Genomic DNA, 14669 nt, shown 5'->3' with positions numbered 1-14669 from the left:
ACCTCTCTACCATATTTCTGTCCTGATTCTATGAATATTAACTGCATACATTAGATCAGAAATTTCAGTAGAACGATCTTTGATTAATATACTTTAAGTATTATTCTTTTATACTTATAGTTTACATTGTCAGACTATATAACACCACTTTTAATTATGTCATTGAACACATTCAGAATTACTAGCATTATAATATACCTTTAATATTTTCTGGAGATGGGAATAAATTAAAACATTAAATAAATGGGTATAAAATGTTTTAATTTATTTAGCAAAGCCATATGTATTTACTAGCAGTTCTTCAAAGAGTGGACATTTGAGAAGAATAATGTGGAAATTCAAACTAAAATAATTCTATCCCCTCATAAAATAAACTCTACACATACTTAGCCTCCCAATCTTGACCCTGAAGACTCTTCTAATAGAGCAAATTATTCTAATAAATGGCTAGAGCAGCCAGTATGCATTCTCAGTGTCTCCGAATAAAAATAAACCTCTCCTTTGCCTCAGACACTTCCTTCCACACCTGCTTCCAAGCCAAAAGATCAGGTTACTCACTGATTTAAAAGTCACATCTTGTGGAAATATGCACGCTCCTACTTTCATCAGATGCTCCTGCCCAAAGAGTGTTCCTGTTAATTTTTTTTTTTTTTACTGGCAGAAACTCTTTCTTTGTATAATTGTGCCCTCTCCTGGTGAAGATTTCTAGACAAAGTACAAAATGAGTTTATATTTAAGCTCTTCTTTTATGTATAATCAGACCTTTAAAATATTTATATAATTAACTATATGACTCTTAGTTTTTGAGGAACAGGTTGAACCAATAATCCCCCTAAGTCAGTGTTCGGCAAACTGCGGCCCCTTGAGTGTGGCTCTTCCACAAAATACCACGTGCGGGCGCGCACGTGCAGTGCGATTGAAACTTCGTGGCCACACTCAAAGGGCCAAAGAGCCACATGTGGCTCGCCACCCGCAGTTTGCTGACCACGGCCCTAAGTCAAAGTTAAAGAATTTAGTAAGTCTTTGCATTCTTACTCCCTTTCTCTTTGTCCCTCTCTCTCTGCTCCAGGAACTAGAAAACATCATCAGCCAGATGATGCATGTGGCAGAGTACCTTGAATGGGACGTCACTGAACTTAATCCAGTAGGTATACAAATGATTTACTGTTGGCTAAATTCTAGAAGGTGCCTTTCTCTCTCTCTCTCTCTCTCTCCCTCTCTCTCTCTCTCTCTCTCTCTCTCTCTCTCTCTCTCTCTCTCTCTCTCTTTGGAACCCTAATACATTACTGTCATTTGATTTTTCTTGATCAATCTAAGATATAATTTCTAATTAGTAGTCAAAATGGATCCTGAACAAGGAGGGTATATGTTCTGAACCTCTTAACTTTTTTTCCTTGTGGAAATTAATGTGAATGGTGGTCTTACAAATGTGTAGGTAAATAGAAGATGCTCGCAGACACTGCCACTGTCATGCCATGCCACCAAACAGCCAGAATTGATATGTGGAAATTGGTAAAGTAGTTGTTATAAAAGAGGATGAAGAGGATGAAGGTGATTAAGATGATGGCCCTGGCTGGTGTGGCTCAGTTGATAGGCATCATCCTGTGCACCAGGGGGTTGCTGGTTTGATTCCTGGTTCGATTCCCAGGCAGGGCACGTGCCCGGGTTGCAGGCTCTGTCCCCAATAGGAGGCATGCAGGAGGCAGCCTATCGTTGTTTCACTCCCATGTGGAAGTTTCGCCCTCTATCTCTCCTCTCCCTTCCTCTCTCTGTAAAAATCAATTAAAAATCTTTTAAAAATTAAAAAAGAAGATGATGGTGGTCATAGCTTACTGTGCACAGCATATTGCACTATCTTTTGTATATGTGTTATTTAATGCTTGCAACCCTCTGAAGTAGATACTAATATTTTATTCATTGCACTGATGAAGAAATTGAGATCCCAAAATGTTAAAGTTACTTGTACAAAGCTCTTCAGTCAGAGCTAGGATTTTAATAAAATCATTTAAAGAAATATTATCAATGCTTATAGCATATAAAAAACTTATTATTTTTAATAGGTTTATACCAAAGTTACAACATAATTCAAATGTTTATTAAAACATACTTAATTAGAAACTGCCTTTAGCCAAAAGTAATATTTTGGGGAGGGTTAAGTGTTACTGATTTTTCATTTATTTTTGAAACCAACTAAGTTAAGCAACATGTACACTATTTAAGCAAATACAAATCAATTGTGTTTAAATGACTTACAGTTTATTTGAATTCAAAAGGACTATTCTTCAAACTCTATTCACATTTATGCAGTTAATGGCATGAGGATAGGATGTGAGAGCCGAGATAGCATTTCCTTGCTTTGCAAACTCCTGCCAGTAAAGTACACCAAGGCCATGTGCAATGTCATGTACAGAGGAGGGCACCATTCTTGCTGCACATGGCTTCTCAAGTTTTAACTCAATTGATGTTTTTCTCTTTGGGGATGTGGAAATGCACATTCCCTGCACAGTGAATTAGGAGACATAACAATGTTGTAGTTTGTATGTGGAAGACTGAAGTTTACAGTAACATGTATCTAACTCTAAGAATTCTGCTTGATTCATCTTAATACTACTTGCACTGACACCTGGGACTTGGGCGTTCTGTTGTCCTTTTTGGTTATGTTAATCTAACACAACTTTCGCCATCCCACTTGCCTTCATACCTGTGAACATGATTTATCTATCAGTCAAGCCTCTTGTCGTCGCTGGAGTGGTAGAGGGAAGGGGGGTCGTTTTCTATCAGTTTTCAAAGCAGAAGTGGGCTCCACCACTTCCAAACAAAATATTTCTGGAAAGAGGCATGGATTTGAGAAAAGGGGGACCTGGATGCTCTAAGGAAGGAAACAGTTGGTGCCTAGCCACTCTAACGTGATAAATACCTACAGGAAAATACAGTTAATAAGCTATATAGCATTATTTGTCTATTGTGGCACACCTAGATAATCTGTCATTTCTCTGGCTGGTACAAATAGTAGAAAGTCAAGGTACTGCCTCATCCTCCCTGATGACTTAACAGCTCTTCCCATTTTATTTTTATTGTATTTTTTCTGCTCTCCCCGTTTTACAGGTGTGTGTGTGTGCTCCTGTGCACATTGTCAGGCCCCTGATAAGTGTGTGTATATGAATAAAGAAAACTAAACCTCTGAGGTCTATGGCTGGTCGTAGGGAAGACTGCGATGTCTTTGGAAGGAATGGAAAAAACAAAACTTAACCCCGAATTTAACATTCCATGTATAGGTAGAAAATGAAAGCATTAGGCATGTGAATCAAATGCTCTGTATTTTAGTTCTCTTCTCATTTATTCATTTCCCCTAGTTCACCAGAGTGCCTTCCAGGGGCAGGATATATATATATATATATATATATATATATATATATATATATATATATATATATATTTAATTCTAACCCAAGGATATTTTTTCCCCATTGATTTTTAGAGAGACAGTGTGGGGGATGGGGGGAGGGAAGACAGAGAGACAGAGAGAAACATTGATGTGAGAGACACAATGATTATTTGCCTCCTGAATGTGGCCTGGGGATTGAACCTGCAACCCAGGTAATGCCCTTGACAGGGAATCAAGCTCAGGTGGACTTTCTCCCCACTGAGCAACACCGTCCAGGGCGGGACAGGGCATTTTAACAAGATCTTATGCCATTTGCCAAATGCTAAATACTTTCTGCTGAGTTTCATTTTGAGAATAATGAAATAATTAGTTCACCATCATTTTATTCCAAAAAAGTTTTTTTCCAATACCGATTAGTTTGTTCTGAAGGAAAGGAATCTGATTTCCATGTTCTTTCTGCAGGAAGATAACTTAGATGAGAAATACTTTGAGTACCCAGAGCCAGTGGTAGTATTTGGTGCTCACATATAATTTCTGCAAATATAACACTAATCATGCCTACATCACACTTAATATTTATGCTAGATGCTCTTTGAAGATACTTGTATTTAATCCTTATAACAAACTTGGTTATTACTGTTACACAACCAAGGGTATTACTGATACAGACTGCGGAGAGCATTTTGGGACACTTTGTACCAGTCATCTTTAGAAAAAATCTAATAAAAAATGATTTGATTGTTTAACTTCTTGGCTCTATTCAGATCTGATAGGCAATTAAATGCAACTTCATTTCCCCACCTTTTATCACTTAGCAAAGAATCCTTTCAGCTCTTTGCCATGAAGTTAATTTGTTCAGACATTATCTAGCATATATTTGAATTTAAAAAATAATTGAGAGAAAGCAATTTCATTTTTACTTTTAAATTAAAGATACCGTCTTGTTTTAGCTGTACCATTCAGTGATGGCACATTAAAAAGTTGAGCAGTTCTTTTTAAAAGTTGACCAGTGAAAGTAGTCGGGTTCTGGAAATCATAGCAAAGCCACTCTATTCTCAGCGATAGGATTAATATTGTAGAACATTGGCTGGGTAGCTACCGTATCTCAACTCTCCGCCTAGCTGCTAGTCCCAGTTAAAAGCAGTCCGATGTCGTGGTTTGTTGTATCATCTGAAATGTATTGTATCGATTTATTGCATGGTTTTCCTCTACTCTGCTTCAGATCCTTCATGAAATGATGGAAGAAATTGACTACGATCATGATGGGACCGTTTCTTTGGAGGAATGGATCCAAGGGGGAATGACCACAATCCCACTCCTTGTGCTCCTAGGCTTGGAAAACGTAAGCATTTCCTCCGAGCGGGTGCCTTGGTGCTAAGTCTGGAGTTCTTACATAATTTGGTAATGAAGTGATCTGGCTATTTTTTACTTTTTATTTTTTTACCACTGAGCATGTAGTAGGTGCCTGGACCTTTCAATACATATGCCCCAGTGCAATTGAACAGTAACTCCTGTGTAGAATACTTGTCATAATGCTTAACTTCTCTCTTTTTCCTCTGTTTAACGTGTAATCTAGTTTACAAATGTTATTGACTATCTCACAAGAAACCCTGATATTACTGCATTCTGTGATTCTTCATCCCACACCATATAGCCCCTTCCCCTCCCCAGGAGGATAATCTACTTAGTTAATAAATAATACTTGGAGGAGATAATTATATGTCAAGGTGATCAAGAGGATACATGCTCGTGCATATGCGCGTGCACACATGCACACACACACACTTTTTTTCTTACATATGAGCAGATCAGCCAGGTTTTTGTTCCAAGTCTGTCAAAAGTTTTCTCATATCAGTGCCTCCAGTAGTAATTAAACACTGGTTTAGGGGAATAAAAATGATCAATAAATATGAAATAAGACTATTGGGAGAAAACAAAAAAAGTTAACAGTTTAAGTTTTAGTGTATAGTTGTCAAGTAACTAGTCATGAAGTGCTAATGGTAATGGTTCCCTGGAGGGAATTTTTATATTTTTAAAGCTAAAGTTGTGCTTAGTATGAGTGAATGAGAGAAGATGAAGGAATGTGTACGTAAACCATTTGGTAGTTGGGGGGTTGGATAAGAAAGTGCATAAATGAAGACTAAATCATCTATATTTTAATTATCAAGAAAGATTTTGAAATGATGTTTTTCTTTGAAAACCACTCTTTATAATTTGATTCATAAATATAGGTATTTGTGAAGTTATGAAAATAGCGTGGTTAAATATAGTCCACAATCTATATGGATTTACCTCAAAATGTTTTAAATAAGTATACAATACCTCATCAGTTTCTAGTATAGCAGTAAATTTATTTGCAATAAATGTTCGTCAGGATAGTGGTGATACATAATTTACTTTATAATCATCTTATTAAATTGATATTTTTTTATTTTTAGTCAAAAGACCTGTTTTGGGAGCTTAATAGGAGAAAGCAATTTACTAACCAAATGTGCTCAAAGCTGTAATCCCAGTGGTGGCCACTGGGTGGCAGGGCTACATTGTTTAAAATTTATGTTCAACCACCGAGATTAGATTTTCCCCTGTACTGAACAATTCTAAGAACATCCTTTCTCCTCTAGTTTTTAAAAAAGCAGTAAGCCAGCAATCCTTTAAATTTTTACTCAACGAAAATTCATAAGCTATGTAATTATGATTGCAACACAGAGCATCTATTTGTTAGGGACTGCTTTTTAATCCCAAGGCATGGTGTTTTTACAAAGCAGGAATGGCGCAGTAAGGAGGGCTTTTTTTTTTTTTTTTTTTTGTAATTGAGATTTATTTCCTTTTCTGCAGGCAGTTAATGTGTTATGTTATTACCTGTAGAGAATTTGATTCATGGTGTCATTTCCCTCTAGGCCATCCCTCTCCCTCCCCCGCCCCGTATACTTTTGCTTATCAAATTGGAACTCTAAAGCTTTGGGTTGAACTCAGCCATTTAGTGTGGGGCCAGTCTTGTTATGTTGTCCTATATACCCGTGTCTGTTGTCAATTATGAGTTCAGGGAGTAGATTCTAATTGACATTGCATGTGAAGTCCCACAGTGTATTTGAAAGTGACTGTGGTGTCCTAGCCAAATTACACAGACAAGAATATTGCCCTGGGAGAGCAATCCTCACTTCTAATATAAGGCAGAGCAGCTGCGATTTTTTTTTGTCATTTATTTTTCTCCATTAACCAAATTTTAAAAGCTACTCTATTTTAAATCATAGCTGTGCCAAAGATGTAGTTTATCAGAACATGTCTATATCAAATGATTGAGAGTAAGAGCCATTTCTTTTCTCTTAGAAGAAGTTCCTCAAACTTTATGATATTCCATAGGAAATGGTACAGTCTCTTAGATCTGATGGAAAATAGAGAGTTTGCATGATTTATGTGATTTTGATTACATTAAACATTTATACCTGAGACTTATTCTTTCTCTAGTATTGTCTTGTTCAAAAATATCTCAATTTTGAATTAATTTAAAAAAACAACAACACAGTATTTTGTAAGAAACTCTGCTCCAGTGTTTGGCAAACATTATAAAGGGGGAGTTAGTTCATAATTTAGGCTTTGTGGGACATAGGTTGCATCTACTCAACTGTACAGTTCAGAGCAAAAGCAAGCACAGACACTCCATAAATGAAACCGCATGACTGTTTTAGTGAACTACTTTCAAAAAAAGGTTGTTGGCTAGTTTTGACCCAAGGGCCATAGTTTGCTAACCCTTGATTTATTCTATCGTTAATCTGTCATGTTATAAACATAAAGATTTTCTTTTCTTTTAAATTTTAAAAATTTATCTTTATTGTTGAAAGTATTATAAATGCCCGTCTTTCCCTCCATCCCTCTCCTCCTTCCTCCCACCCCCTCCCCAGGTCTTCATTGCATTATTGTCTGTGTCCATGGGTTATGCATATAGGCATATAAGTTATTTGGTTAATCTCTTTCCACTCCACCACCCACTTTCCCTCTGGGAATCGTCAGTCTGTCTCATGCTTCTATGCCTCTGGATCTATTTTGTTTGTCAGTTTATTTTGTTCATTAAATTCCACATATGAGTGAGATCATGTGATACTTGTCTTTCTCTGACTGGCTCATTTCGCTTAGCATAATACTCTCCAGGTCCCTTCATGTTGTCTTAAAGTATAAGAGCTCGTTTTTTAAAGCTGCATACTATTCCATAGTGTAAATGTACCACAGCTTTTTTTATCAACTCATCTACTGATGGGCACTTGGGCTGTTTCCAGAGCTTAGCTATTGTAAATAACACTGCTATGAAGATAGGGGTGCATATAGTCTTTCTGCTTTGTGTTTTGGGCGTCTTAGAATATATTCCTAGGAGTGGGATCACTGAGTCATATGGCAGTTCCATTTTTAATTTTTGGAGGAAACTCTACACTGTTTTGCATAATCGTTGTACCAGTCTGCAAACATAAATATTTTAAATTTTGTTTTTAGTCACTTAGGAGAAAGAAATCTAGTACTTTTTATTTATCTCAATTAGAAAACCCCAGCAAGCCATGAGAACTAATGAAGAAAGTGCACAGAAACAGTGAACATCATCGGATCGGTCTCCACCCTGGCTCTGTTATTAACTAGGTCATTTTTTTTTTTTTTTTGCCTGCCTGTCATCCTTTCTGGACATACAAAGAAGTTAGTCAAGGATATCCCTTTCCTTCTAATATTCTTTCAGTACAGACATTCCTTTTCATGGAAAAACAAGATAATAAATAATGCATAAATTCCTGAAATCTGCAATCTTAGATCTTTACTAGTTTTTTCAAGGAAAATTCCTAAATTTATATTATTATATACATAGAAATACACATTTAAATTGGAGCTTTGCTTGTAACACAGCTACCTTGAGTTCTTTATTTTTTTGTTAATATATTTTATTGTTTTTTTTAAAGAGAGGAAGGGAGAGGGATAGAGAGTTAGAAACATCGATGAGAGAGAAACATCGATCAACTGCCTCCTGCACGCCCCCTACTGAGGATGTGCTTGCAACCAAGGTACATGCCCTTGACCACAATCGAACCTGGGACCCTTCAGTCTACAGGCCGACGCTCTATCCACTGAGCCAAACCGGTTAGGGCTACCTTGAGTTCTTAATCTTGAATTTTTGTACTCACATCTGACCTGTATGATTTTAAAATTATATATTATATATATATATATATATATATATATATATATATATATATATATTATATATGATTTCACTATATGTGCTCACAAAATCCTGCTCTTTAATCCCTATAGGTAGTTAATACTTTGCCATTGATTGGACTGCTTTAGGACACTTTTTTTCTTGGCCTGACTCAATAAAGTAAAAGGAATCCTTTGGTTTGCCTCCTGATTGCTGATGAAGTGAGATCCCTGAGAAAAGTTTTGAGTACAATGGAGAGGAAGAGAGGGTGTATTCATAGATTAAGCTGTGTTCAGAGAACTAACCTTCCACACTTTATTTCAGCGGTTCTCAACCTGTGGGTCACAACCCCTTTGGAGGTCGAACGACCCTTTCACAGGGGTTGCCTAAGACCATCCTGCATATCAGATATTTACATTACGATTCATAACAGTAGCAAATATACAGTTATGAAGTAGCAACGAAAATAATTTTATGGTTGGGGTCACAACATGAGGAACTGTATTTAAAGGGCCAGAAGGTTGAGAACCCCTGCTTTATTTGGTAAAATTTAATTTGTTTGAGTTGTTTTGTTCCTACATGGCTCAATCTAGAAAGCTGTGAGACTGGATAAATCCAACAGTTCTTGAGATTCCAGATTAGGTTATTCAAGGAGAATGACCATGGTGTTCTCACTGTTGAGTTCGCATTGGAACCCCAAGAATGGCAGGGTCTGAGCCCGTCTTCAGGAAGTGTGATCTGGAGATAAGGAGCTGATTGCAACGCCAGGCAGAATTTTCAAACCTTTCCCTGCATTCCCTTTTTCAGGCCTGATAGAGCTTATCGTTTAATCTGAAACAGAAGTTTCTTTCGTATTTCTAGAAAAGTGAGGTAATTTAATAGCGCTTATTATTTAATGAGTTGGAATTATTATTATTATTTTTTTTAATGAGTTGGAATTAATTTGCAACGTTAGCTCTTCTCTATGTTATACCTGAAGTCAGTCAAAGCGGTCCCTGGCTGGGTGTGGGAGAAGGGGCATTTCTGCGGGAACATGGGTGGGATTTCTCCTGGAGGTCTTTTGCAAACCTGGTATTATTTATAGTAGTCCTGGTACAGTTGAACACTATATGTGATCTTGAATGTATGTATTCAGGGAAAATAACAAAAACTTTAGACATTACTGTTGATAATGAAAAACATTTCAAATGTTCAGAGGGCGTTTTTCCTTTGAAGCCTCCGTTTGACTTCCAGGGGATGAAAGGGAGAGGGAGACCTGATGCTTCTTGTGAACTCGCCTCGGTTTCATCGAGCATGTCTCTGTCACAACCACATCACTGAGCTGCTTCCTTATAAAGCACAGTGTTTTATAAATATTAGAAAGGCATTTCTATAAGAACAAGACTTTTATGAAATAAAGTATGGTAAACCTACAGGCATCCTTCTGAAAACTTTTGGCTGAAACATTTGAATGTTACAAAGCTCAACCCAATAGCATTGATCATATTTGCTGTTGATATAACACCAGGCTTCTGAGGAGCTAAACTGCCTTTACAGGTATTGTATAATGAAAGCCCACGCCATGGCCCGGGAGAGGAGAGTGGGTTCTTTCCTTTTAGTAGAGAGGAAGGCAAGAAGGGTGAAATGGCTTATCCACATTTTCAGAGGAAGCCAGGCATCAAGCCTTCCACATTTCCTCCCCTTTCCTTTCTTACAAAAGTAATTCCTTTCTATGACAATAAATATTTATTTGCAACAGAGGTACTAATAGGAACATGCTCAACTGGCTGATAGAATATAGCAAGGGATAGATTCTCTCCCCCTCCCCACACACACACAAGTTTATAATCTTAATCAGACAAACAAGACAAGACATGAAAATACAGAGTTGGAGTGTAATTTGCACTGCTGAGAAGCAGTTGGCTCCTAGTTTCAATTTCTCCTCTTGAAGTCACATACATATTTCATCTTTTGCATATTTTGGCAATATATCCGGCTAAGAGCTATAAAGCTATTTAATTTGTTTTTTGGTAAAGCATTTTATGTCTGGGTAATGGATTTGTACATCACGTGCAGCCTGTAACATGGCTAAGTGTTCTGATTGACAGAACACCCACGCTCAGACTTGTTTATTTTTGATAAGGAAAATGCCAGCTAACTTAGTCCATATGTGCTCTTAACAGGATGAGGCTAATTCCCATGTAATGGACAATCATTTAAAAATAAAAAGACAAGGATGATAAGAACAGCAGTACATATGAAAATTGGATTTTTCCTTTCTTCTTTTCACTTAAAATGATTTTTAAACATTAAACCATTAGCTTTATCAATATGTTTTTGAAAAATTAACAACCTCATACTTAAACTTTTCACATCAGGGTGTTTTATTCTCATTAGAAGGAACAGAAATTTAAAAATATAAACAGAAATTTAAAAATATAGCAAAGTTGAACAGTTACATAAAGCATTCTGTTCATATGATAAACATACTAGAAATCTTATGACTCAAGCAAACCAGAGCTGGGTCCAAAAATTGCTACAAAGCCTATTTCATATGTTTTGGAAGAAAATTAAAACACTTATGTTTTCTGAAGCCTCCTCCGTGACACCTTCTATATAAGTGCTTTTGTGGAGAGCTCGCTTCTTCTTTGTTGGAACCGTGAATCAGCATTGTCAAGAACTGGGAGGGGTCTGAAATGTTAGCCTCCTTACCAGTGAACAAGTAGGCTTGCCAGTGTCATTCTGGACGCTAACAGAGGACATGAAACTCCTGAGTCAGAGACTAAGGACGTTTTAGCTCACAGTGAAGCAAGCAGGAGTTTCATGCCTGAGCCTGCCCTCTGGATCCAAGAAGTCTCAGAAGGGTGATAGAGTCCAGCCCAAGTAATTCCTGTGCAGACCATCAGAGCGTGGAACCACGTCTTAGGGAAACTAAGTTTTTTATATTGTGCAGGAAATAAACCTGCTTAAACTTTGCTGGGATGGATGAGCTTTGAATTTTATTTTAACCCACCCTCTGCTCTGGAGGTGACATACAACTCCATTGTTTAAAGCTGTTTGTCACTCAAACACCTTTGAAAAGATAGTCTGGGGAAAAAGGACAGTTCTTGTGCTTACAAAATATACAGACATTTCAGAGACCCATGGAGCACCACTTCCCAGGAAGCAGTTCCTCTAATGTTTCATATTCTGATGCTAATTTGACATTTCTGGTTCTAATGTAAGAACTAATTATTATGGATCTAATCTGGTTCAATAAATTTGGTGGTGTATCTCTTCACTGGAAATAAAAAAAGTGGCTAGGAAACATAATTAATATATTTTAATCAAGAGAAGCAAGATGGTCTGGGCAGGCTTATATTATTCCACTCTCTGTTAGAGAGTATGTGCCCCAGAACATGTAAGTGCTCAAAAATTTGTTAGGTTAATGTAGTTCTTAATATTCATTTGCTACAACTTGGCCATTTATGACCTATAAAGGTTTTGATATAATACCAATACATGATATCTGAAATTAATGGAATTTGATACAATTGGGTGGGTGATACATAAAGACTAGATATTAATGAGAAAGTAATGTTAACAAAAGTAATGATATGTAATAACTTTACTTAATACATGTAAACTTCTCATAAGGAGTTCAGGACATTCATAAGCATTCAATCATTTCATTTTACTTTAATCTTGAACAATGCAGATGTGATTAAATACCTATTAAGTGAGGTGGCTATTATGATATTATATAGTGTTTTACTTAGAAGAATAAATAATAATTGCAGTTGTTTTGCTAAAATGTGAATTAATATAAATTTAAGGTTTTATTGTGGCAAAAACTATAGTGATTATTGTAAGTAAATACAGTAATACAGTTTTAATATTTTACTACCTTCCTATGAGATTACAATTATTCATATTTCATTTTAAAAAAGAGGAAACCATGATTATGTAATTTAGGTCTTTAAAAAGTTAATTTTAAAAAATTTATTCTTGGAGACATACAAAAATATATTAATATAAACTATAACATATAGGGAATTCCTTAGAATAGCCTTAGACCTGCACAAATAACTGACCTTTAAGTGTTATTCCTTACCCCATCCTTCAGCCTTCTGACAGGATCTAACCACCGACATAAAATTTGCCTATTCCGACTACTAAGCAAGGGTTAACATTCTCTTTCCAGGCTTTCAGCTGTGAGGCGCTTTCACGCATCTCTCTTTGCTTATGCATGTATCTGTTTATGGGATTGTACTAAGGAGAAGGTATTCAAAGTTGGGGCAGACAGGTCCCTCCGTTTGGTAGGTCATCATGACAGTTTGGGACATGCTGTTGAACCGCTGACATTAGACAAAGACGTGTGGGTTGCTATAGCATCCGAGATTTGTTAGCAGGGCCTCATTCCACAAGCTCACATGTGGTTTTCTAGACTCTGTGGCGACCTTGGAGAAAGTCAGGGATGAAATAACAGATTGTCTTCAAGTGCTTCAGTCCAGCTCTGAATGTTATTGGCAGTTGCATATTCCACTGTTTATTTCATTAAGTGCAATCTGTTTCTCTTACGTCCCGTGCAGAACGTGAAAGATGATGGCCAGCATGTGTGGAGGCTCAAGCACTTTAACAAACCTGCCTACTGCAACCTCTGCCTGAACATGCTGATCGGGGTGGGCAAGCAGGGCCTCTGCTGCTCCTGTGAGTATGCCGTTCCGCCTGCACGTCAGCACCTCCAGCCAGGAAAGGTGGAGATTTATGGAAATGTCCCACTTGTAGATGGAGACCTAGGGAACGATCCTGACCCTGCCTGTGACTATGATGTATACTTCCCTGTGGTATACTTCTGAATGTGGAGGCCACTCTCCTTTTAACTTTCTTCAGTTTTGGAAAACCCTCTCTTAGAAAAAAGCTAAGGAGATTTTCCAGTTCATTAGCCATTTTCTTTTCACTGTAGTTTAATTTATTCATTGTTTCCATTTCCACTGAGATTATTATAAAACTTTCCAAGAGTTTCTCCTATTTATATCTATTTCAGATGTATCCTTTTCTCTTCTTTTTGTTTCTTTCCTTTTCTTTCTTTCTAAGTTAGCCACCTTATTTACATTGATTTCTCATGAGTCACCTCCTTCAGGTCTTTAAAAAAACAGGTAAATTAATTGACTCACTTGCATTCAAATTAAGAAATCACAAGAAATATACACTAATCTTACAACATGGGCGCATTATTTTTAAAGCTATTGTGAGGAAAATTCCTATGTGATTAATGTATATTGGAACCCAAAGCCTTGCCAGTTCATGAGTTGTGGGTGTTATTTTCAGTTCAGTACATTTATTTCTGCAATTTTCATTGTATTCTATTAAGTGAGTCATGCCCAATAGAATTTTCTAATAATTTACTTTTAAATTAATTTATAAGTCACCTAAGAGTTTTTAAATCTGCACCATGTATGTCTGAGAAACTTTTGCATCCCCTGATACCTCTTTTAAAACAGAGGGTATATTGTGTCCTCCTCACCTAAGTGTGAAGTTGTCTTGGTCAGGTGATTTGTCCATCTACACCCTTGTCAGTTATGGAACTGTCAAGTTTATTAAACACATGCCGTTTTTGTGTATTTATATTAAATCTAATCTCTTACTTGGCTTTCATACAATATGTCATTTGCAGGTATTATTTTTAGCAAGCGGTTTCTTTGGTAGTATATTTGAGAACTGACTTTCTCTCAGATGTGTTAGCTCATTAAAAAACATGTCTCAGGGCCACATTTAAGGGTTTTCTTGTTTAAGGATTTTAATAAGTTACATGAAATTGTCAGGTGTTGACTTCAGCTTCTAAATGGTGGTTCCACTTGAAAGGCTCGTTTCACTAGAACATTCTCCATGCACAGGGGAAGTACTTTGTTTTAAAGTTCTAGTATTTGTGAGGAAAATTATTTCTCATGGTAGCTTTCATTGATGGGAGAATAGGAAACACAATAACTTTCAAGTAAGGTGAGAGATGTTAAGGTGAGAATTTTTGCTCACAAATTTTAAGTGATTAGTGTGGTAAATGCAGTTCTCTTCATATAATTGTCCATATAGAAGACAAATGGACAAGCCTGCCTACTGCAACTAGTTGTATGGAATAAATGTATGGAATAAAAA

At 36.7% G+C, this 14669-nt stretch overlaps 1 protein-coding gene across 1 annotated transcript in view; it reads left to right on the top strand.

Moving 5' to 3' along the window:
• DGKB (diacylglycerol kinase beta) overlaps positions 1–14669 on the top strand; it is a 530693-nt gene that overhangs the window by 140705 nt on the left and 375319 nt on the right. Inside the window, exons 8-10 of the mRNA XM_081101920.1 lie at positions 1070–1144; positions 4608–4727; positions 13109–13226. Coding sequence (XP_080958046.1) covers positions 1070–1144; positions 4608–4727; positions 13109–13226 — 313 coding nt within the window. The remainder of the gene's footprint in view (positions 1–1069; positions 1145–4607; positions 4728–13108; positions 13227–14669) is intronic.

The sequence above is a fragment of the Myotis nattereri genome (assembly GCF_964212035.1).
Source record: "Myotis nattereri genome assembly, chromosome: 11".
NCBI lineage: Eukaryota > Metazoa > Chordata > Mammalia > Chiroptera > Vespertilionidae > Myotis > Myotis nattereri.
The sequence above is the reverse complement of the archived record's forward strand: the minus strand, read 5'-3'. Positions and strand labels throughout refer to the sequence as shown.